The sequence below is a fragment of the Colias croceus genome, chromosome 17 (assembly GCF_905220415.1).
Source record: "Colias croceus chromosome 17, ilColCroc2.1".
Lineage (NCBI taxonomy): Eukaryota > Metazoa > Arthropoda > Insecta > Lepidoptera > Pieridae > Colias > Colias croceus.
In genome coordinates this window covers 7387742-7413135 of record NC_059553.1, presented here as the reverse complement: position 1 = coordinate 7413135, position 25394 = coordinate 7387742, and the positions used below count along the sequence as shown (strand labels likewise).

At 31.3% G+C, this 25394-nt stretch overlaps 1 protein-coding gene across 11 annotated transcripts in view; it reads right to left on the bottom strand.

Annotated features, from left to right (window-relative positions):
• The window catches only part of LOC123698829 (transient receptor potential cation channel trpm), a 225688-nt gene that overhangs the window by 86714 nt on the left and 113580 nt on the right, over nt 1-25394 (bottom strand). For all 11 annotated transcript variants that reach the window (XM_045645592.1, XM_045645595.1, XM_045645593.1 and 8 more), the window contains one exon: nt 3291-3373. In XM_045645592.1, coding sequence (XP_045501548.1) covers nt 3291-3373 — 83 coding nt within the window. The remainder of the gene's footprint in view (nt 1-3290; nt 3374-25394) is intronic.

Here is a 25394-nt window from a genome sequence, read left to right as displayed (position 1 = left end):
ATAAATCTGTAGAAGGGTCAATTCTGTACATTGAAAATATTGAAAAAATAAATACCAGGGGGTGTTACTGGATCGATACCAAACCCAAATATGTGATTAAAAAAATTTTTGTCTGTCTGTATGTTCAGGCATCACGTGAAAACTAACGGTTCGATTTCGATGAAACTTGGTATAATTATACCTTATTATCCTGGGCATAAAATATGATACTTTTTATCCCGGAAAAATACGTAGAAAAAAATAAATCTTAATTTTTCCGCGCGGACGGAGTCGCGGGCGGAAGCTAGTATCTAATATATCTAATATATTCTATTCTAAAATATAGTCCGTAAGTATAGATGTATGGATGTATGGATGTTTAGCACACATATAGAGGGTAACTTGGATTAACACATAGGATAGTTTTTATCCCGGAAATCCCACGGGAACGGGAACTATGCGGGTTTTCCTTTGCAAACGCGGGCGAAGCCGCGGGCGGAAATCTAGTTATCAAATTAAAATTTCAAATATAAACTAAAATTGCGAACTTGAGTGCGATTAAGAATTTTGTAACTAAATGACTTCGCAACGTCCAGGCCCGTCGAGCGAGGGTAGCGGGGGCCGAGGATCCTTATGTAACTTGGTTTTAACCGGTTAATTTTCACCACCAAAACCAATATTAATGAAAAACCGGTATTTCGCATAAACCGGTAAAAACCGGTAAAGTGCAACCTTTAACCTAAATCAATTTCGGTTTGGGGTCAATGACCGAAACCGGTTAAGAATTTAAACCGGTTTCCGAGCCCTGGTTTTGACAGTCACACTGTAGAGACTGCAAATGTGTGTGTAAACTCTTTATGGTTGGCACATTTGTGACTAGCGTAAAAAAAAATTCGCGTTTTTCTGATGAAATACATCCGTAAACAGCACAATATCTAACCATTTTCTACGAAAAACGATAATCACAAATCCAAAATAATAAAATTGCTTTAAGTCAATTTGATTAATGTTGTCAATCTTCGTTGCGTTTCGTGTAAAGACGTCGTTGGTATCGTCCTTGCGGGGAAATGGGTACCATAACATGTCTGATCGTGCGGGGTGAGGTAAGTGTTTAATTTTGGCGGGAGGCGGAGAGTGTCCGTTCTGTAGCGTTTAGCTACTATTATGTATTCTGTGCCTATATCATGTTAACTGAGTCGTAGATAATACGCGTATGAAGTCAAACAAGAGAGAAATAAGAAATAATCCCAAAAGTTTTCCTTATCACGTAGGTTGATTGAAATTTACGATATATCCGTTATTTTGAAGCGATTTCCGTGACAACGAGACCAAGTTATATTGAATACGGGAGTGTTCTAACTTTTCTTATATTTGTATGTGGGTAATATTTGCGTAATGTTATAGAATAAAAATAGAATTTTAGTTTCGTTTCTAAGGCTTACTAAAACGTCCAATCTTAATTCAGCCAAATAATTTTCGATATATTTTATGCAAAGAAAATATTCTGCTTTTCTAGGGAAATGCTCTGAATTTGAAATTTTTAAGTTTATATTTTTGAAATATGTATCAAGTAACTAGGTATTTTAGTTTACCAAAATTATAATCCATACTAATATTATAAATGCGAAAGTAACTCTGTCTGTCTGTTACTCAATCACGCCTTAACTACTGAACCAATTTGCATGAAATTTGGTATAGAGATATTTTGATACCCGAAAAAGGACATAGGCTACTTTTTACCCCGGGACATAGGATAGGTTTTATCCCGGATATCCTACGGGAACGGGAACTATGTGGGATTTTCTTTGACTGCGCGGGCGAAGCCGTGGTTGGAAATCTAGTAATTTATATATAATAATTTCTGTCATCGACACTATTAAATTGCGATATATAAGATTGATGATTGCATCCATATTTAAAATGCACTACAATACATACAATCCGCCCTATATTCAAACCCTAAACTTCCATAAAATAAAGACGGAAATAACAAAAGTATCAGTCAAATATCATCAAGTAGGTATCTATCAGTCATAATTATACTAAAATCTCATTTAAATGCTTAATCTGAATGCCTAATATCTATTCATGTTCACTATTGAATTTAATTCGTGATCATTTCCACTTTAGTGAGCGAAGTAAATGAAAATTATGTTCCAACTAAATACCTTGAAACACTATCTTGGTATTGAAATTATGAGTTAAACGAGCTGGTTTATGTGTAATTTAATATTTCACTATTGACGAATTCACATATTATATTGTACTAGCTTACCGCCCGCGGCCTTGCCCGCTTTGTCTAAAACCTAATAAATTATATACTAAAACCTTCCTGTTGAATCACTCTATCTATTAAAAAAACCACATCACAATCCGTTGCGTAGTTTTAAAGATTTAAGCAAACAAAGGGACATAGGGAAAGAGAAAGCGACTTTGTTTTATACTATGTAGTGATGTATTAATATTAGTATAATGATCTTAGCTGTACTTTATAATTGTTGAATAGATGCCTGCTATATATATATATATATATTATATTGTTATTTGAAGGAATTAACGTATGAAATAGTAAAAATAACAATTAAAATTATTTATCTTGTTTCACGATGCTTAAAAATAAAATTGTAATTTTTAAAGTTTTTCATACATTTCCTAATGGTACCTAATATAGATAATATATTAATTTCTTATTTTGTGAGATTTACTAAATAAATGCTTTTCTGTTAATTAATTAACACAAAAACACAAGTCCTCAAAAATACTGCACTGCACTGCACTGTATTGGCAGTCTAAAACTTTCATTCCTCCTCTTCATATTCGCAATACTATATTCGTCTAAAAAAAATTGCATTAAATTTCTAGTAAATATCAATCAACGCGTAAGCTGGCTTGGCCCCAAATCCCAATAAGGTTAATAGTGTAATATGCTCCATATTAAGTTCTGTTCTATATTAATCCTAGAAGCTTCTTGTTCTACTTAGAGTTTACAAAGTGATCGAACAACTCATCTGGATGCAATTAGCACAGAACCTCAATTAATATCGGGAATTTCGATTGCACTTGCTCTTTCTAATTAAAAGAACGATTATCACACTTAGCTGAATTGTCACCATTATCATTAGGAATTAATGGTTTTGACGGAAAACTTAAAACTCGGAGTGATACTACCTAAAGTTTTCCTTTAATTTTTTCCATAAATTTTAATCTCCATAAATATAGGAGCAGCAATTAAAAATGTTTTTAAAAACGGAAAAATATACACAAAGCGGGTGAAATCGCGGGAAACAGCTAGTATATAAAATATTACTCACACATGCTCATCTTTAGCGCTGGCCACGAAGCACTTACACTCCCGCTTCTGAAAAGTGCTCTCGATCCAACTGCGAGTGGTTTTCTGTAACAAACGATATTTATAGGCATTAGATATTATTAATATTAATCTCCTAGAGGAGGAATTCAAGCGTAGAGAATGATATGATGAAAACCTTAGATTGATGAAGTACTTTCAAAATGTGATTTATCGGCACTAATATTTATTACATTATGAAGCAAAATTCAGATATTTCTTAAGATTGGAAGATATACTATTGAAGATGTTAACCTCACTACATAATATTAAAACAACTACTATGACAACTTCTGTATTTAAATCCGATTATACGATATCTTCATAAGAATCTTAGTGATTCAATGTATTTAACCCTAGAAGCCTAATCTACGCCTGCGAGGCGTATACGATTTCGAATATCGGATGTCTCTTTTTAACGGTTAAAGCTAGTGCGTCGTCCTCTTTAGTTATCTCAGTGGTCAACGGGAGCTAGAGGACGGTGCCTGTATCGTTAAGGTAAGTCCCGCCATTTTTGATTTATCGAAGTGTTGCACGCCTGCGAGACGTATGTTTAGGCTTTGTGTAACTTTCAACTAAATGATGATAAAGATTAAGTGATTTTACTTTTGATTGTTTTTCGTGTATTTTATATCTTTTTTCGACATTGTTTCAGTTATAAATATGTTACGGTCAAATATATTCAATAAAGACGACATTATCACAATTTTCAACGGAGAAGACAGTCCTCACGAGGATTCAGATTCCAAAGTTGAGGATGACCAGATTATCGACGACGTTCAAAGTGAAGACGAAAATTATGAGGTGTCTGAATTCGTTGCGTCATTTCAAGAATCTGAGCCCTCTAAAGAAACTAATCCAACCATGAATGTCAAAATTAGAGTGTATATAAATGTAAAAAATCTGTGTATGGCGGGCACAAGGTGTATTTATGTGTAGTCTATTCCTAAAGTTAATCTAGTCCTCTAAAGACTGGTTAGTTGTAATGTTTGATCTAAAAATATATAATTAGCGTAAAAAAATTGATACTATATTAAAAAAAATGTATGTTTTAGTTGATTTTGAGGAAGTTAATATTTTTGTTCCAATTTATGCATATTGATTTTTATGTTGTAACAAGCAACTGTAATTATAGTTATAATTGATAACAGTGTGGTTTTATTTTTAGTTTATTTCCCAAATTCAAATTTCCGCTTTATTAAAACAATAATAATTAAACAGTATACCTAAAATAAGGGCTTTTATATGTGTACGCCTCTGAGACGTATATTTAGGCTTTGTGTACGTTCTATATAGATTAGGCTTCTAGGGTTAAAAAAGTAAAATACACAAAGTTCTCTATTTATTGAGAACCTTCTGCTTTAGAACATCGCTCGGTAAAGATTTGATGAATTTGTTTTTGTTGAAATGAATGAAATACGACCTTACCATTGATCGTAGGTACCGATGGTATTGAACTGTATAATCTCATCATAATATTATACTTTCAAATATCAACGGAATCTATAGGTCTCCGAATAATAGAGCGGTTTGCATGGAATTCATCGGGCATGTGCCACTTGGGCTAATAAATTGTGGCATTGTGCCAAGTTTTATTTACTGAACCTTTTATGCGAGGGTAAAATGGCCTCGTTAAAGCAGATTTGGATTAATTATTGCGAAAGGGTCAGCAAATTTACTGGATTATTTAGGATTTTAATCTATTAATTTTGAAACCCTGACGCGACGGTTTTGATGTGGTACATTGTTGAGCTTTCTAATGTACACTCTGATGATGGACATAATTTAATAATAAGTATGGTATAACTCTTTAAACCCTTGTGAGAGATAAATTAATGTTTAATTATTATTCCATCTAATAAATCTAACCTATCTCATGTAGCTTTACTTTATCCCAATCCATCACAAAGCATGGTTGTTATTTTATTATTCAGACATACAATAAAACTGTATATTTTGTACAAAATTTGCAACTTAAAAGAAAATTTAAAAGACTTGTTCAATTTGGTAGAAATTACGTATGTATTACATAAATTTGATGGAAGGTACCGATTACAATAATAACAGATCCCCAGTTATAAACTTGTTCAGGTAATGCAAGGTTATCGAAGTTTCATAAAGCAACAATGGACCATTTAAACTCAGTAATGTTATTTCAGCAAAGTTCATAGAAACTGAGTAAAAGCTTGATGGTTCCAAATGGTATCTTGATGCTGAATGTACCTTTCTTCAGTTTCTAATAACGTTCCGGAAAGTGCTTAGAGCGGTGCGACAAAGGAAGCTTTAAACAAAACGAAAATTCCTGTATTTAAAATTGAACTTTGGGTTCAAAGGATAAGGTTACATTTGGCGTTACACAAATTTCTTGTGTATCAATGTAGAAATATTAAATTAGGCTGCGTTTACTTAATTGTAGACTGGCTCGCGTACTGGCGAATAATAGAATAGATGTGTTTTCATGAAATAATGAATGCCCGCTGTCCTAACTTGGCAACTAAATTAATTCACTGATCGATTAATACTCCGTCTAATGGAAGCTACAATAATTCTATGTTTTCTGTAAGTAGCAGATATGACTAAATTGTTCAAAAATCTTTTATAAATCATATAAATAGAGAATGTTTTTTGCTTAAAAGCATTCTCTATAAACATGTTTTTATCTGCTTAGATAGTACTAATAAAATTAGAAACCGCGGTATCCAATTAGTTAAATCACATTTTCAAAGTATATAATATATCTGTTTGCCAATCTAATCCAGTATATGATACGCTATATTTCTCAGTTAAAAAAATTATCTTAGCCAGTTACTAGAACAATAGCAACGAAGCACGTTCAGATAAATTCCTGTAACTGAAAATGGCACTGCGTCCCTGAAAAGAGACGTAGTAATGTAAGACGTACTCCAGTTGCTACGCTTGAGATGGTACAATGAAATTTTTATATTAAATACCTCGGTAGGAAAAAATATTAATGTATTTTGTAAATATAAAGCCCCGCTATGTTAAGATTTCACAGCACATTTAAACGGAAAATTAACAAACACTAGCACCATTCATTAAGGCTCTAAAAAGAATTAACATACTTAAACATGCATAAAAAATTTCTGAGATGGAAATTTTACATTGCATGTTGGAAAAATGTAAACATTGAGGATTTTAAATGAATACATGCAGCTGTGGCGAAACGACAATATTGAATAAAACAAGTATAACAGAATTTACGAAGTTTATAAACTTTTTTTTTATAATCAAGTTTTTTGTAAAACAGATAAGATAAACTTCCAATTTCATTATGTACTGAGGTTTGAGGCATGTTCAGCAAAATGTATTAATGAATGCTGATCAAATTTTGCGTCATAATACAAATACACGATTTAACGTAGGATTATTTAACTGCTTCAATAAAGACTATGAAAAAATATAGAGCCGGCATTACTATATAAACTATGAAAAAATATAGAGCCGGCATTACTATAACGTACAAGTTGTTTAATGTTTTTGACTTCAATTCATCATTGTAAAGCAGCTCATGTTTATAAAAGAGAATTACCTACAATCCAGCTAAACCATTTGAATCGTTATATTAAACAGACATCAAGTTAGTTTCAATACTCAACTGATAATTAGTATTTTTATTATTAAATTGTTTAAAATAAATAAAATAAAAATAAAATAAACACAGTTCAATACACATTTTAATGAATACGCTTTCAAATTTAAATATGAATAAAACATTGAGTCAAATGAAAGCAAATCAATTTTCCGATTTAAAAGTAATTTCCAATCTCGTGTCGCCTAATTCGAAATACTCTTTAGACAGAACTCAACAGGTGTCCTGGCTTAGCCATTTATCTCTCTTGTCTTTTGTTTTAAGAGAAACATTTCTCTGACCTTTCATAAATATGCTAGTAGGCAGTAAAGTGGACGTTTTTCCTTGTTTTTATCTGTGGCCTGGTGGCTCTTTACAATACCTAGAAATTTATAATCTACTAGCTGTGCCCGCGACTTCGTCCGCGTGGAAAATTGACTTTGGATAGTTTTCCCACGATAAAAAGTACCCTATTAGACCAGGGTAGATAATTTTTGAAACAAAAAAAAATCGCAGTAGGATGAAAAGGAGGGGAATATGATAAAAATAAAAGGAAAAATAAATTACGGTCAATCCGAGTTCGGGAAGTGGGAGGGGGGAGCTTTTAAGAGAAAAAATGGTTTCTCGCGATTTCCGACAAAACTACAAGTCCTACGGAAAAAAGTTCAATGGCAAAGTTGTAATAAAAAGATCTACAACCTTTGTATTTACAATTTTTTCACATAACCCCAAAATTTAGGTCAAAAATTAAAAAAAACCTAGTTTTTGGTTTTTTATTAAATTTTTTATTTTAAAATTTGGTGGAAACTTACTTTATTATGTCCCAAATACACTGTAATTTATGACAAAATAACCAGGAAATGCCTGGGGAATTCCCGGAAAACATCCGGGTGAAAATGTCCGGAAAAAGCGTGGAAAATGCTACTTCAAATTTGCGAAGTAATTAAAGCAGAAAACCAAAAAAAGAAAAAGAAATTTAAAATCTTTCATATTAAATGTATATGGGATATTCATATTTCATACAGTAATGTATAAGGGTTTAAAGGTAATTTTTTTGATATTTCTCGATTAATTTTTAAAAATTTATTACGGCCCTTTTACTCATTAGGTTAACTGATAAGTACTTTCGATATCAGTTTAAAGTTTTTTGTTATCTGTTATACTTACGGAAAAATCGCCTGTGCACACTGAACGATTACACCCTGTATATTTTCTCTTGTATCGGCTTTTCGGTAATATTTCAAAAGAAAAAAAATCATCTGTTGTAAGCAACGATACAACAAATATTTTACAGCATATTCAAAAGCAAAATGAGGTCCCAGACTAACGCCATCTAGTTAGGTAAAAGGAAACATTTTTGTATGGTGATAAAATATTATTATGATTTATAATAGAATATATTATTATCTGTGGGTGTGTAAAAAGAAATCCAGCTAGTTTCACACTTATGTTTATAATTAATTTTGCAACATGAAAATATATTAATTACCAAGCAATAATCATACAGATAATAAATACTGAACAAAAGTCAATGTTTATTTCGTACTAACGACATGTAATTAATGAAGAAATGATAACTATCAAAAACTTACCTTTTCTATGATACAATATACATGGCATATTTTTTAAATTATCTTGCTCAAATCTGTTCAAAATTATGATTTATGAGGGTTTTGTTGGAACTTGCAATAATTGTCAAAACTGAGTATTACATTAAAACTTTTATGCAAAAAAATGCACATTACAATTAATAAGATTACAAAATTAACTAACAACAAACAATTTAATTTTATCGAGCTGATTTTTTTGCTATAATATAATAATATAATTGCCTAGAAGAAATTATTGCTTAGTAATAGGTGGCCTAATAAACATACTGTATTTTTGTATAAAATCGCAATATAATATTTTATTTTTTGTATAGTTTGATTAAAATTAAAGAGTTAAATAAATAAATAAAAAAAAATTAAATTATCATTTTCCAATAAGTGATTTTAATAAAATCTCATGGATGGCGCTGTTACAAAATTAACATTAGACAACTTCCTTTTTAAAACTATGTTTCTCTTCCCAAGTTACTTAAATAGCATAATTTTTATAGTGTCAATCTGGATATTGTCAAACAACATTTTTATATGCGTCATTTGATTATTAATTTCCAATAGTTAACGTGTAAATTGATTTGATTTTTATAACATTTCATAGATGGCGCTGTTTCAAATTTGTCTTTATACTACTAAATTCATTAAACTGTTTCTCTGCCTAAATTACGTAAATGACATAGTTTTTATTTTGTAAAGCTAGATAATAGCATGGCTTACTCGAAACCAACATTTAAACATGAGTCTTTAGATTGTACGCTGTCGTAGTACACGGAATATGTAAGAAAAATAAAGGTTCACAGCTCCACCCCCGAATGTGATATCATGATAATATGTTTAAACTATCCTCACCCGACCTCTTAGGAATATTCATGCAAAATTTGAAGTAAATCTATGCAGTACTTTTCGAGATTAGCTCGGTCAAACATACAGACAAACAGACAAACAGACAAACAGACAAACAGACAAACAGACAAACAGACAAAAATTCTAAAAACTGTATTTTTGGCTTCTATATCGATTATAGATCATGGATTATGTATTCTTTTAAAAAAATATTCAATGTACAGTTTTGACTTTCCTACGATTTTATTATATGTATAGATGTAGCTACCTTTATTAAATTCTCGTGTTGCAGAGTTTGTGACTGTGAAGGGTGTCCGAAATGACTTGACTGATTAAATGATAATTTGTATTGTATTGGCAGACGGTTTGAGAATAGATTGTAAACAATTTTTTATATCCCTAAGCGATAAGGCAATCATAGTAGAACAGTTCCTGGGTCAGCTGATATTCATGTATAAATGTTTAAGTAGTGTTTCAAACTTTAAAACGATTTCTGAGGTCAGAGCTAAGCTAAGAAACTTTAGAGTGAAATCCCGTGTTCCCGTATCGGGCAGATGCGTTTGAAGTATGTTATTATATTGATTTATTTTCTTTACAGGCAAGCAACCAGATGTTTTTAGGTTTGATCACACAATAAAATTTCACATTGATAGTTGATACACAATAAGTTTCTTTTTTACTACCTTTGAACATTAAAATATGATAATAACAAGATAGAAAATATTTGAATTCTAACACTAATATTAACGATAACCTATCTAATAAAACAAAACTATTCCACCGTGTGTCAAGTGCTAGGAAAAAACTATTCTTGCAAGTTTTTAATAAAACACCAGTAAATCTAGCAAGTTTGGCTACAATTTACGTGTTGGCAAGATGTCGAAGAGTTGTGTTATTAGTTATTGGTTTATAGGCGAAGTTTCAATTGCGCTAACCCTGTCTAGATTTTGCTTTATTACATGATCTGTTGTAGCAATTAAACGATATCGTTTAGAGTTTTACTAATATGTAATTGCACGTATTGTTCAGAAATTTAATTCTCTTTCGTGTTGAAGAATTTAACTCCAATGCTTAACGAATGAGACGTTCATTTTTAAATAAACGATCCTATGAAATAAAGTAAAATATAATGTGAATGATACTGTCAAAAAGATTGAAAAATATGTTATAGTTTCCTATTTTTAATGTGTAAGATACTACCTATACCATATACGAATATCTTATACATTCTGCTTGTAAAGAATCGTATGCTATATTTTAAGAGTAGGTAGTATATGTTACTAACATTATAAAACTGAAAAGTTTGGTTGAATGATAGGCGTTTAGTTGAAATCTGTGATGAGTAGTTTCATTAATATGATATTTTGAGGACTGTTTATGGATCTAAACATGAGCAAATGCGACTATTTTTAATTTGAAAAGCGCACTTTTTAAGACGAGTGATCTTTGTGATATTCTCTTCCACCACAAATAAATAAATGTCTAGCTTATTATTACCCAAATTATCCTTCATTTGTTGGAGGTTTATAATAAAATGTAGTTAATGAAAAAATTATAGAAGTTAAGGAACTTTATAACAGCTTGGTGTTATCTATCACCCAAGAGCGTTAATGATGCAAGTCATTAGCGTATCTTGCATCTTAAGTGAACTTTTAACAACTCATATTATTTTAATAGCAATTTATGAAAATTAATAGTACATAATATAATGCTTTTTATTACAACTGGGCTTCGTGACAAGTAAAGTATTGGCAACATTAAGCAATATTTTATGTGGAAATTTTGTTGTAAAATAAATGACAAAGAACTTTACAAGTATGTGTAATTAAGTAATCGGTTTATAGATGACTGTCTGGAATTTACTAAAGCTACTAAGGAAACAGGAATGCAAATCATAATATAATTTACGTAAATCTAGTTTCTAAAAGTGGAATATCCTACATCCCAAATCACAAACAGATTTACAGCTCAAGCTCAGATCGATCTCTGGCAGGCCTTTGATTTAATCAATATTAGCAATTCATGAGATCAGGCATTCAGTGACAATGTCCCGTCCCGTACAGACAGACGACAGACGGTTTATATGTAAATTCGATATACATAATATTGGCGACCGTAAACGACCTATACCGGTCCTTACTAGATAAGTTTTCGGTTGAAAATATTTATCTGTTTTTATTATTGTGCAGCCGAGTGTTCGAATGATAAAATATGTTTCAATATTGAAAATATATTTGTATTATATTTCTTTGTTTTGTCGATAAATACTGTGAAAGAGAATGTTTTTTGGTAGCTGTTTGAATTACAGACTAGGTTTCCGCCCGCGACTTCGCCCGCGCAGTCAAAGAAAAACCCGCATATTTCCCGTTCCCGTGGGATTTCTGGGATTGCGTCATTTTCCCGGGATAAAAAGTAGCCTATGTCCTTTCTCGGGTATCAAAATATCTCCATACCAAATTTGATGAAAATTGGTTGAGTATTTTAGGCGTGATTGAGTAACAGACAGACAGACAGAGTTACTTTCGCATTTATAATATTAGTAGTATGGATATAAGTATCTGCCTACCTAATAAATTATGAAGTACCTATATAGGTATACTTTTTATGAGTTCTTAAACAATGTGTACCTACGTAAGTAATTAAATCTTATAAGTGCCTGTGTGTTCTCTGAAAAAAATAATTAGGTACATTGTCGCATGTCGCATTACTATATATTTGCCATAAAAGCATAAAGAAGAACCATAGAAAATAATAGAAATTTATAATTCATCAACATATGTAATCGACGTGAAGCTATTTGTTATCGACAGACTAAAATCCTTCAAAGCCTTTGTGAGTTGGTTATTTCATGCTTCTGTTTACTTTGATGTTGACATGTTTGTGCGAAGTCCACACCTCTCACGTCATATGATATCCTAGTACAATGCAGGTTTCATACCTTTGAAGGAAATCCAGTCATTTTAAGAGACATTTGAGTAATTATTGTTTCAAATGTTAATTGTTTAATTATTTGTTAAATTACTTACTTGTTTATGTAAGATACATATTTTTATCACGAGAAAAAGGACTCGTAGCAAACTTCTTTGCATCTCCAAGCGCCAAATATGTACCGATTTCATTAGTACTTAAAAAATTTATAAGAATTTTCGAATAGACGAATCATAAGAATATTGCAAGTTAATTACAGCCGAAGTAGGGGTAGGTTCACGTTTAGCAAGCAATAAAAGTATAAATCAATGAACATATAATATGTAACGTGACAGTAAAGAAGTTTGTATTTAATGGGCAACTCGTGTATTTAAAACCCACGCGTTTCCAGCTTCGTCCCTTAACTTGAGTTTATAAGGTCAAATGTCATTATAATGAGTTACATATAAAAATATTCCGTAGGGTCGAGTCTCCATATTAAAGGTCAGCTTAAATTTAAGAATTATTTGAACTGTTTAACAATTCCTGCATTCATCACTTTATTGTAACTTTTTAATAGTTACTAGTTTTTCACCCCGTGGCCTTTGCGTGCCGTTTTCACCCTTCTAAGTATTGCTATCACGAAAGTAGCCATTATCTTTCTGTAAAGAACCATTAGCATTCGTCTTGATATTTTTAATAATTGGTACATCAGCTTGATATAGCTATTGCTAAGCATTAAATTTAAATGTGAAATTCATAAAATTTGTGGAACAAAACTTGGTACTAAAAATTGAAGTCTAAAGAGCCTCGTTTTACGAATATATCAATCTTTCTTTTATCAGAAGTTGTTCGAAGGTGAGATAATACACTCGAAAGGGGTTATTGTAAATTTGCCACAAAGTTAATTCGTCACGTTTTTAAAACTCCATACATTGAAAGTAAATTCGTCACATGCCTTAAAAAGTATGTGTAAGTTCGTCACAGGTATATTCGGGTTATTGTAAATTTGCCACAAGTAGTAAAGTACCGCCAGCAAGCAAGGCAAGTGAATTATACCTTTCAGCCTGCGATGAAACCAGCAATATAATGATTTTCATTTTAATATTACAGTCATCATTCACATAAGGTAAATTCATCAATAACATAAGGTAAATTCATTATTGAGTCAAATTGATATGCGCTTTTTAAAAGTTTGAAATGATTTTTTATATATTAGAATTTTTATTTTTATGGAAAACGAAAGTTGACTTATAAAAATAATTAATGTGATTTTAACTGTGATTTATTAATTGTCATGATCATGAAACGCGCTAGTCTGTTTGAGTTTTGATTTTTATTTGCTTTGTGTTTTTCTAATATTATAGGATATGATTTAAGTAAAGTAAGAGCAATATCTTTACTTGTTAAAATAAAAGAATAATATTTTATCCTTATTTTTATAGGATTGTTATAAATATTGTAGAGCCGCTTTTAGTTCATTGCATTTTAAAAATATTTATAGAGAGAACTGTGATTTTTACGATTACCTATGTAGAATAATATAGATGTTAAGTAATATTTTTTATAACTGTTGTATATTTTTAGAACATTCAGGGTGTAAGTGACAGTCTTTCGAAAACTTTGACCATGGACTCAGGTCATCTTTCTGAGCAACTTTCCCAAAGAAACCATATTGCGGAAATGAAAAAAAAAATTCGGCTTCCCATACAAAATTTTCGAGTGAGATGCTAATTTTGTATGGGAGGTTGAAATTTTTTTTTCATTTCCACAATATTATGCTTTCTATGAGAAAATTGCTCAGAATGATTCCATGGTTAAAGTTTTCGGGAGGCTGTCCCTTACACCCTGTATACAAAATAGGTGAAAAATATTTTATCCTTATTTTTATACGATTGTGATAAATATTAGTTATAGTGAAGTGAAGTCCCATGTCCCCAAGTGGGGTAAGGGGCAGATGCATTACACATCTGTTTCACTGATCGATTTTCTTTAGGGACAAGTAGGTGATCAGCCTTCTGTGTCCTGCCAGACCGAGACATTTTTTTTTTCTTCGTCTCCACCGGGAATCGAACCCAGGACCCCTCGGTTTTACGCTCACGCGTCAACCACTGTACCAAGGAGGCAGTCTAATTAGTTATAGAGCCGCTCTCATTTCATTACATTTTAAAAATATTTATAGAGAGAACTGTGATTTTTTACCATTACCTATGTAGAATAATGTAGATATTAGATATTTATTAAGTAATACTCTTTATAACTGCTGTGAATTTTTAGAACATATACAAAATAGATGTTCCTTGGTTTTTAGCAAAATTTATCTTTGTTATGCTTTTCCTTATGTTTTTACAAAGTCCATCGCCATCCAATTTGACTGTGATTTTTTTACATGTAAGGTTGAAAATCTAAAACTGATTAAGAAATAAACATTTTAAATTAATTTATTGTTTAATTTTTTTGCTATCTGTACTTAAAATAACGATGTGACGAATTTACAATACTTGATATTAAATCGTGACGAATTAACTTTAAAAAAATAAAAGTGTGGCAAATTTACACATACTTTTTTAGGTGACGAATTAACTTTGTGGCAAATTTACAATAACCCCTCGAAAGGTAATATATGTGCTGATTCGAGCGGAATGCCGATATTGGCCAAATAAGGGTTTTATTTTTTGCTACATTTCATATTGACGGTTACTTATTGATGCGTTTCGTTTATTCATCAATAATTTATGCGTTCAGACTTGAAATGACACTTGTTTTGTGCATCATTTATTGAAACATTCCTCATTAACATGGAAGATATAATAATTATTGGTAATTTGTTTTCGTAATATTGTGACAAAGACAGAAGTTACTTTTTTAGATTAGTTATGTGTAAATATCTAATTTTCTAGGTATAAGACACAAACTGTGACACAAATAAAGTTTAGGTATTTTCTCAATCATCTGGGCTCTAGAATTTCTTCAAATATTGAATTCGCCTTAGTCTGAGTGGGTATCTATCCTTAATAAAATATGTTTCACGTGGAATCACATGAAACTTTGGTAATACCTCAAACGTGCCGAACGCTTCTCGACGTTAATCCGTGTATGGACCTCTAGTTTATTCTGGACTTCGGACAAGCTGTTGTTGGAATATTAATATTATGTTTAGAAAGTTGGAGTTCAATTTTCATTGCATATTTTTAATGTAGGAGAATTTGTTTTCAGCTGAAGTGTAAATAGTACCTACTAGTATTAAAGATAGTTTAATAATATGTAGGTAGTTATAAAATATTTAGTTAAGATTAAAAATTCATAGTGTAGATCTTCGACGTGATTAATTTAATAACTAAAATAACAAAAATAAAATACAATTGCCATTTTTTCTTCCTTAAAATATCTTTTAAACCCAACTAAAATATACAAAGTTGAAATAACAAGAAACACGAATTTTATTGGAAACAACAATACTGCACTCTGTTAAATTGGCCAATATCTAGAATGTCTGTAAAGTGCAAAATGAACAGGACACGGCACCACCTGTTACAGCCTCGAAGTAACCTGGATATAGAATACTAGAAGAGCATATTTTCCTGTGTTAAGGTTCGGGATAATAAATAATATAATAACGTTTAAAATCTGTTAAAAAGTGTTTAATTTCTAACCTGGATATTAGGTACTCATTTACTTTACCATTATTTAAATGAATACCTACTATCTATTATCTATTATAGTAATAGCTCTTTCGCCAGAATAAAATCTATTATTCCTGAGTGATAAAGTAAATGCTAAACTTTATTTTTGTTTATATCCAGAGACAATTTGATATATCCAGGAATAGCAGTTTTTAATAATATATTCGTACACCTTATATTTCAATAGCTATCACATATATTGATTGCAGAATCTGGCCTTAATAGATAATTATTATAATAGTATCTTAGTCTCCTATCACACAGAATACGTGATTGTATTAATTGCCTATGAATAAATTATATTAGATACTTTAGCATATTCTATGTTACTACCAGGGCCATGAAACTTTCTTATCAAAGTGTAAGAAAAAAAAATGTATGGAAAGTGTCGACATCTTGTGATAGCGGAACACCGTTCTCTAAAGCTTGTTGCAATTTGATCCTAATAGATGGCGCTGTATTATAACATGAATCTAATAATTTTTTATTTTGTCAAGAAAATGTATGTCTAACAAAGAAATCGAAGAAAATATTCTAATTTATCGCCAAAATAAAGAATAAATATTATTTTTTTCACTTAAGTTCATTTAATAATAATAATCTTACATCTGCCATTGTCATTTGACGAAGTGTCAAGTGTGGTGATTTTCGGTTTATTTCAAATTTCGTTTGCCTTCCTTGTGTGTACTACGTAAATTTTGATTCCTGCTTTTGGACTTGGACCTGGATTTGTGATTGATGTTTTTGACGATTGACCCTGGCGATAACTTTGGACTTAGATACCTGTACGAACGAATAGACTTGGCGATAACTTTGGACATAGATACCTCTACGAAGGAAAAGACTTGGCGATAATTTGGACTTTGAAAATTGGATTTACGTTTTCTTGATACAATGCCGAGAAAAACCGCAATTAAATGCTTTTTCGGATGTAAGACTGAAGGTATGTTAACATTGTAGAACATATTTGCACGCACATGTTTCGTTTTTGGTTCAGCAATATTTTACATACTGGTACTTGTATACGTAGTATATTATTATTAGTCTGTGCTGGTACCTATATTGAAGGTTAAAGTACCCCGCGGTTTCACCCGCGTATGTCCCATTCCCGTGAGAATACCACGATATAAACTATCCTTTATCCTATGATGTATAAGCTGTATTAAAGTCTTACAGCCTTACTTATAAAAACTGACTGATCTGTTGCTTAAACACCTCTCAGTTAAATAACTCTCAACTCCTTAAACAATGATTAAAATAATCATACTTATAAACCTGTCTCAGCAGTCTCTCAACTAAGTAACGTCAATATATTTTTTTCTAGTAACATTATCGAAATAAAACCCGATATTCACGTAAAACTTGACTAAAAATGTACTTTTTGACAAATATGAATGGTAGACTTTATTTTGTATGACATTTAACTGCCAATAAACTTTCAAATATATATGTTATTTCTTTGTTATTTAATATAGGAATATCAATTATTGTACAGCTGTGATTTATGTAAGATTATGTTTAATGTTTATCATATTTTGTACAGTGAAAAATCAAATAACTGTGAAAATGAGCATCAATTATTTATTCCTCCTTTCCAAAAAAGCAGGGAAGAACTTATGAAGCAACAACAAGAGTTGCATGAAATTAGAATCCAACAGGAAAGGGAGACTCATGAAAAAAGGCTCTATATACTTAGTTTGGAAGAGGAATATTATAAGAAAACAATAATAAATTTACAAAAATCTGAAAATATTCATTTAATTATAAAAATAAGTTTCAATATGACTGTGTTTATATTTTCCCTTGATTTTCGCATTCATCTTCTTATTCTTCTACATTATTAGGGACAGTTGGATTTGTTAATTGATTTTCAATGCCTGTAGGATCTAGAAAGAAACAAAAAAAAAGAATTAAAATATGGATAGCATTTATGTATTGGCATTATTAAATATAAGTACTTTGTTTGCATAAGAAAGTAGTTTGCGTAAATACCTTGATTTTATATAGGCTCATTAATTAGTATTGTTAAATTGTGCAAAACTGCACCAGCAATAATCGTGATCTTGATCACGTGGAGGACTCCTCACATAGTTTCATTAAGAATGCGGAATCTTTGCTTCCACACCCCGAAGCAACGCTCGACAGTTATAGTAATTATTCCTCGTTCGCATGTGACTCAGATCGTAGGTATATGCTTCCCAAAACTACGACCGGAATTCTTCTTTCAGGTCCAGAGGATTCACGCTCTGTTTATAAACTTTTTTTTTACGCCTACGAATTCTAAAATCACGAAGCACCTGCACATCATTCGTAAAATCCTTACTCAAACTATCAATATCCATTTTACCACAGTTATTTTACTGCGAAGTGAATAAAAACCTAAATAAAAACACAAATAATATACTCTTGGCAACTACAAAACGTCAAATGTTTGACAATATATCCGCCATGATGTCTCTCAAATAGATTTAAAACAGGGTCGGACGTTTCTTAAATTTTGACATTATTTAACTGTTACTTAAACACCTCTCAACACTGAATTGGGTTTATAAGTGAAAAAAACGTTGATCAACAGCTAAGAGGGGCTCTTAAATTTGAGAGACGTTTATAAGTAAGGCTGTTAGAATATAAACATTACTTTATGTATGTAGGTATTCTAAGTGTAAAGTTTCATTAAAATTCATTCAGTTGTTTTTACGTGAAAGATTAACAGACATCCATCCACAAACACAAAGTTTTATGTTTATAATGGTAAAGAAGTAGGTTGGGATGATATAGTAGGTGGGTACTACATGACTCATATGGTTTGTATGTAAGTAAATAAATATAAAAGAGTTTAAAACATGTTTTATTGTAATGTTTCAGGTCCATTCCATCAGTTTCCAAATCCTCTTGATTCAGAAAGATTTAACAAATGGAAATCTGTTTTAAGTGACAATATTGTTGCAAGAGGAGATCAGTACATACACAACAATCTCAGATTATGTGACAGCCATTTTGAAAATTATTACCGTTCTGCAAGTAAACGGCTGACAAGGAATGCAATTCCAACATTGAACATATGTAAGTTTTGTCTATGATGTATTGTCCGCATTTGTTATCACTTAACTAAACAATAGAATGGATATAAAATGCTGTTCTTCAGACTATCTAGGTAGTAGGGTAGGGAATACGTAACTAGAATGTAAAGGATAGTTCTTTTTTAATACTTACCTATTTATTTTTGTTACAGATCCAAGAATGTATTCCATATCTACTAGTGCACAAATCCCCATAAACGTGAATATAAGCCAAAATGTAGAATATTCAGGTAAGAACATTGATCCATACAAGTTTATCAAAACAAATATATGTGCACAAAATCGCTCGCTCTGGAAGAAATCGCTCTAAAGCGATAAGACCGCCATTTGTACTTAGTTTAAGCTATCTTTAAGTGTTTGTGTTTCTTTTTTTATTCTCTTTAAGTGCAATAAAGGATTAATAAATAATAAAATAAATAAATAATACCTAGTTCCAAAACTGAAAGAATAGAATAAATTTGATTGCTCTGGTGAGATGGCTGAATTGGTTAGGCGTCCGCCCCGGATTGGTGGAAAGACGTGGGTTCGAGTCCCACCTTATTCTTTAAGAAAATATATATTTATTAAGCATTTGAATGCCATATAACCATAATATCAAATTTAACATGTATTTCTCTATTACAGCTTCAACTTCTCATGAAATCCCCATGGGAGTTGAACCAAATCATTTGAAAAAATTGAGAAATCAATTCAAATATAAATCTGAAAACACTAAACTCACAATGAAATTGTTAAAGTTGAAAAACAAATGCAAATCATTGAATGATAAGCTTAAAATGGCGTCAAAGCTATCAAAAAATGAAGCTTTCCTAAAGTTGATGGAAAAACTGCCAGAACCAGCAGCTATATTTACAAAAATGCAGTTTAGCCAAAGTGGCAAGAAACCAAGAGGGAGGCGTTACAATTTGAATGAGAAGGTAATGTGTCTTACAATTTTAAAACAGAGCCAGAAAGGTTATGCTTTGTTGGAGAAATTATTTGCATTACCATCTAAAAGATCTCTACAAAAAATATTGAGTTGTGTGAATTTGTCGCCTGGAATTAATAATTGTATTATTAAACATTTGGAAAAATGTGCTAAAAAGTTACCCAAAGAAAAAAGAATATGTTCGCTTATATTTGATGAGGTTGCTCTGACTCCAGGTTTGTTTTACCAAAAAAGATCACAGGTAGTGGTCGGCTTCGAAGATAATGCCATAAAACGAACAAAAAACATAGCGGATCATGCACTTGTGCTAATGATTAAAAGTTTGATGGCCAAGTATAAACAACCCGTGGCCTTTACATTTTGCCAAAGTGCAACAAAGTCAATTGACTTAAAAATTATTATAAAAGAGGCCATTCAAAAAATTTCAAGCACTGGCCTTGTCATTGTTGCAACAGTATGCGACCAGTCGCAAACAAATATGTCTGCAATTAATGCATTAATTAAGGAAACAAGCGCAATATACCTAAGAGAAGGACTTCAAAATAAAAGCAATACATATGAAATTGATGGGAAAAAAGTATTCCCACTATATGATCCACCGCACCTATTAAAAGGTTTACGAAATAACCTATTAACAAAGAATTTAAGATTCATACAGAATGGTGAAATAAAAATTGCCAAATGGCAACATCTTGAAATGTTGTTTGCACTTGACAGTGGTGAAGACGATGTTAGGATTATGAATAAACTCACTGAAGCACATATAATCAAAGAAAAGATACCAAAAATGAAGGTATCGCATGCGGCCCAGGTCTTTAGTCAACGAGTCTCAGCTACTATGAGATTTGCAGTCAGTATGTATTTTTTTTATAATTTTTACCAATTTTAACTTTCATTAATATTATGTTCATATTTTAGACTGATATAATTTCTTTTAAAGTGAAACTTTTATTACATCGTCTCAAACTTTTTGGTCTGTGTAGCGCATGTCGCGTGACGCACGATACGTACGATAATTATCGTACAAATACGATAATTTTAGTTAAATGTCTATAGTGTGAAAAAAAAGTTTCACTTTTACCATGGTTTCATAAAACCACATAACATTTTTGTACCATTGAGCAACAAACTGACTCATACATATCTGCATTGCTCAGCAGGTTTAATCGAATAGTTTCTGTCCCAGTGAGAATACTGAGATGAAAAGTAACCTACTAATATGTGTTAATTCAAATAATAAATATTCAGTCCATCAGTTTAGCGGTTTAAGCGTTTTATTTTTACTTAACAAACACACAGTTTCGCATTTATAATATAAGTAGCTTTCGCCCGTGTGGATTTCGATTATATCGCACGAAATCTTAAGGAGTAGTCTTTTCCAAGGTAGACTATTATTTTGTCAAATTAGGTTAGGTGGTATAGGTGTGAAAGTGTAAACAGACAGAGTTACTTTCCCCTCGTTTTCCCTGCGTTATTTTTTTTTTTTTTTTGTAACATTGTGTTTTTTTCTTTTGCAGGGCATAAAATACTTCCCGAAGAATGCCATGGTACAGCAGACCTGCTTCTTCTGGTTGACAAATTGTTCGATTCATTTAACAGTTCTAATTATAAAGATACAAAAAAACCACTACGATCTGCCCTGAAGACAAACTCGCCACATATGAAACTATGGAATGAATCATTACCCATATTAAAATCTATGGAATTTATTAATATCCGAGACGGCAAAGAAAGATATGTGCAGGTGCCGTCGATAAAAAATTTTATTAATAATATTTATGTAATGATTGAATTATTCAACTTTTTAAAAGATACATATAAAATAAGCAGTCTGTTGACAAGAAATTTAAATCAGGATCCCTTGGAAAACTTTTTTTGCAATATTAGAAGCAATGGAGTCCGTAATACATCTCCAACTTGTTTGAATTTTATAGGAGCCTACAAAACGCTGTTAGTGAACAATTTAACGTCACCACATTCCGTAGGCGCCAACTGTGAGAAAGATGACAACAAAATAATGAAATCTCTTAAATATATTATAAATATTCACAGAAAAGAGCAAAAACCAACAAACAGAGACCCACAAGAGCTGTTGAATGTGGATTCTTTGTTGAATATATTTAGCAATGATGTTACTCCAGGAACCCCCAACATACTTAACATAGAAGCCAAACGATATGTTGGGGGGTACCTTGTAAAAAAATGCATTGCTAAAATGAAAACCTCATGTATTACATGTAGGCGACAAATTGTAAGCACAACGCCTCCGACAAATAATGATTACATTTTAGTTAGAGATTTTACTGGTAGATCTTGTACGTATCCGTCGGAGGCGTTGTGTAAATTTTTAGAAGAAGTTTACATAATTATACAATTAGAGTTAAAAGATAATCCACATTTAGCAGGCTTAAAAGATAAAATTATTGAAAAAATTGAAATTTTCTGTTATGTTGGTTTTCTAAGCTGTAAAGAGCATAAAAAGATATTTCTAAAAAATTTAATAGATTTCACCATAGATTTAATTATACACAGTTGGTGCACTAATGTCAACAGAATGCTAACAGGAAAAAATACGCAAAGTTGTACAGATGACCCAGTAAAAATGCAAGCAATAAAATATTATAAAACTCACAATAAAAGAAAATAAATAAAAAAAACATTGTTTTTTTTTTGTTAATGCCTATATTTAGTTAAGTTTGTAGAATGTAAATTATTAGACATAATTTCAGTTTGTACATTTACAAATTAATAACCTTTAATTTTCGAAAGCAGCACAGAAGGTATAAATATAAAATAACACAGTAAAATAATAATATAACATCATTGAGATAATATTAATATGGAGACGATACCGCCTACATCACTTATGTTCCACTCAACATACGTCATGTGGCGTAACTGCACTCAGTCGCTTGCTCGCTCATTGGCGCGAACGTCACGCTCATTTTTTATTTGTTTTAAAGTGAAACGCATCAAATATGCCTACGTGTGTGTTACGATATTGCACAAATAATACAAAGAATACGGAAAAGTGCAAAGGAATAACTTTTCATCAGTAAGTAACTAGATAATAATTTTTAAAACTTAGTTAGAGCAAAATTTTTGGCGGGCGACATTTTGTCATAGATTAAAAATTTAAGATATGACATTGGGCATGAACTAAGTGTTGTTAGTAATATTTGCTGGCGTATATTTTTATACTATAAAATAATAATTTTACATAATTAGAAAAGCATAGACTGGTTGTTAATTGAAAAAAGGTGAAATCATGAAATATGAAAATCAATTGCTCAATCACCAATTTTTTTTTGTTAATTGATTTTAATCAAGTTTTTAATTGATATTGTATAAGCTACTGACTTGAACGTATAATTGAATTATTATTTATTTATCTGCACTAATATTATAAAGAGGAAAACTTTGTTTGTTTGTTTGATTGTAATTAATAGGCTCATAAACTACTGGACCGATTTTGATGAAAGGAGAATGCCCATTTTTGGTACTGATTTTTCTCATGCATCAAGACAACAATACTATTAAAAAAAATCTCGGCAATTTAGAGGCCTTCTTACCATCGGAAAATATATTTTGAACAGGGAATGTTTTGTAAAATCTAATAAGACATGTAATTGTTTAGATCCGTTATTATAGATTTAGTGTCAATTACCGGTTACCACGGTAACCAAGCGGTAACTTATTACATTTACTATATTGTTTTCATTGAATCACAAAAAAAATCAATTAACATAAAATCACTCTTTAAGGTATTGTTTATACACTGTAGGTTGTTTAAACAAAGATAGTGAAGTAAAATAATATAAATATGTATATATATAAAAAATATATTATTATGACATAGCTTGGTAGGTAACCAGTTATTTCTTATTTGTTTCTTTCTTCGAATATGTAGTGAAAAAATGATTCAAACAACAACAACAACAACAACATGTAAACCGAATAAAAACTCAATTGGCATTTTTTAAGTAGGTATATATTTAGGTTTTCTTGAAATCCGTCCCGGAAGATTTCTGGTGCCTACCTACACTAGCCGATGAACAGATAGACTTTGTCTGAAAGCATAAGCTCTACGCATAGATTAAATATGTTAATCGAAAAATAACCTTTGGACGATAAAATGTTACCTAAATCACACATAAACCTAACTAAATCGGGGTTATTTAAGTTTTGAGGTTATTTCACATTTTTCTCAATATCTTGAAAACCCCTGTTTTTATCACAAAAAATCAATTGGTAAAAATCTTTTGAATATCGAAGAACCCTCCAAAACCACTCTGGCATTGACGCAACACTGTACTGTGGTCCATACTTTCATGGGCATTCTCCTTTGGCACAGACAATCTTAAGAGCCTGAGAAAGAACATAGGCTACTTTTTATTGCGAAATATGTGCCACGGGCGAAGCCGGGGCGGACCGCTAGTTCAGAGATAAATAATTAATATTTTTTCTATTCAAGGTTTCCATGTCTGGGCCGTGAAGAAAGGGAAAAATATTTTTTTTTCTAAAAAAGGCTCAATTTGTAAGGAATAAAACTTCCCATAGCCCTGACTGAACCTAAAACACGAAAAAAATTAAATTATTCCATATGACGTCACTATTTACATCATCCTATATTATATGCCAGATATTGTTAGCCCCGCGTAGTAAAGTCAGTTTATACCTAAAATAAATATTAAGTAAGTACAAAGAAAATTTCAAGTCAACGTGCATGTAAGGAGTGGCACCCAATAAAATAGACAGAATGAAACAAAGTGTCGCCTCTATAGCGGTGAGTCAGTGACATCGCATAATCTATGACTGTCTAGCCGTCATTCGCGCGCCCCGCGCCGCCGCGCTTGGCGCACAGATTTTGTTCGTGGTGTCTGCTCCATATTAATATTATCTCAATGTATAACATATAATTATACATACGTATATACGTATAGATACCGATTCAGTGTAGCGCCATCTATTGGAGCCGGTACAATATAGTTTCACTGCGGAAACGTCAGTTTCGCATCTATTCTTATATATACAGTATTATCTATGGTTACTACGAAGCATATATGAGCGAATCACATCTATTATTTCAATTATAAACAATTTATACAAAAGCTTCTAATTGGCAGAGTAGAATGAAAGAAATCCTTTAAACAATACAGAAACAGGTAATTCATGTATTGTAACACTTTTATTTTTATAGCTATCTTCATTAATGAGGTAAGCTTCACAAGGTGTTAATTTTAAAACAAACTTGTTAGAAACATTTTTTGATGAGATCTTGCTAATACTATTAATGTTATTCATAGTTACTAGTGCCTGACACTTGTTGCATACGTTATAAATGCCAGCGGGTCATAAAATAAAGCATAATTTTACTCCAAGACATAGATATGATATTTTCCAAGATAATTAGTACATCTCCAAGTCGTAATTAA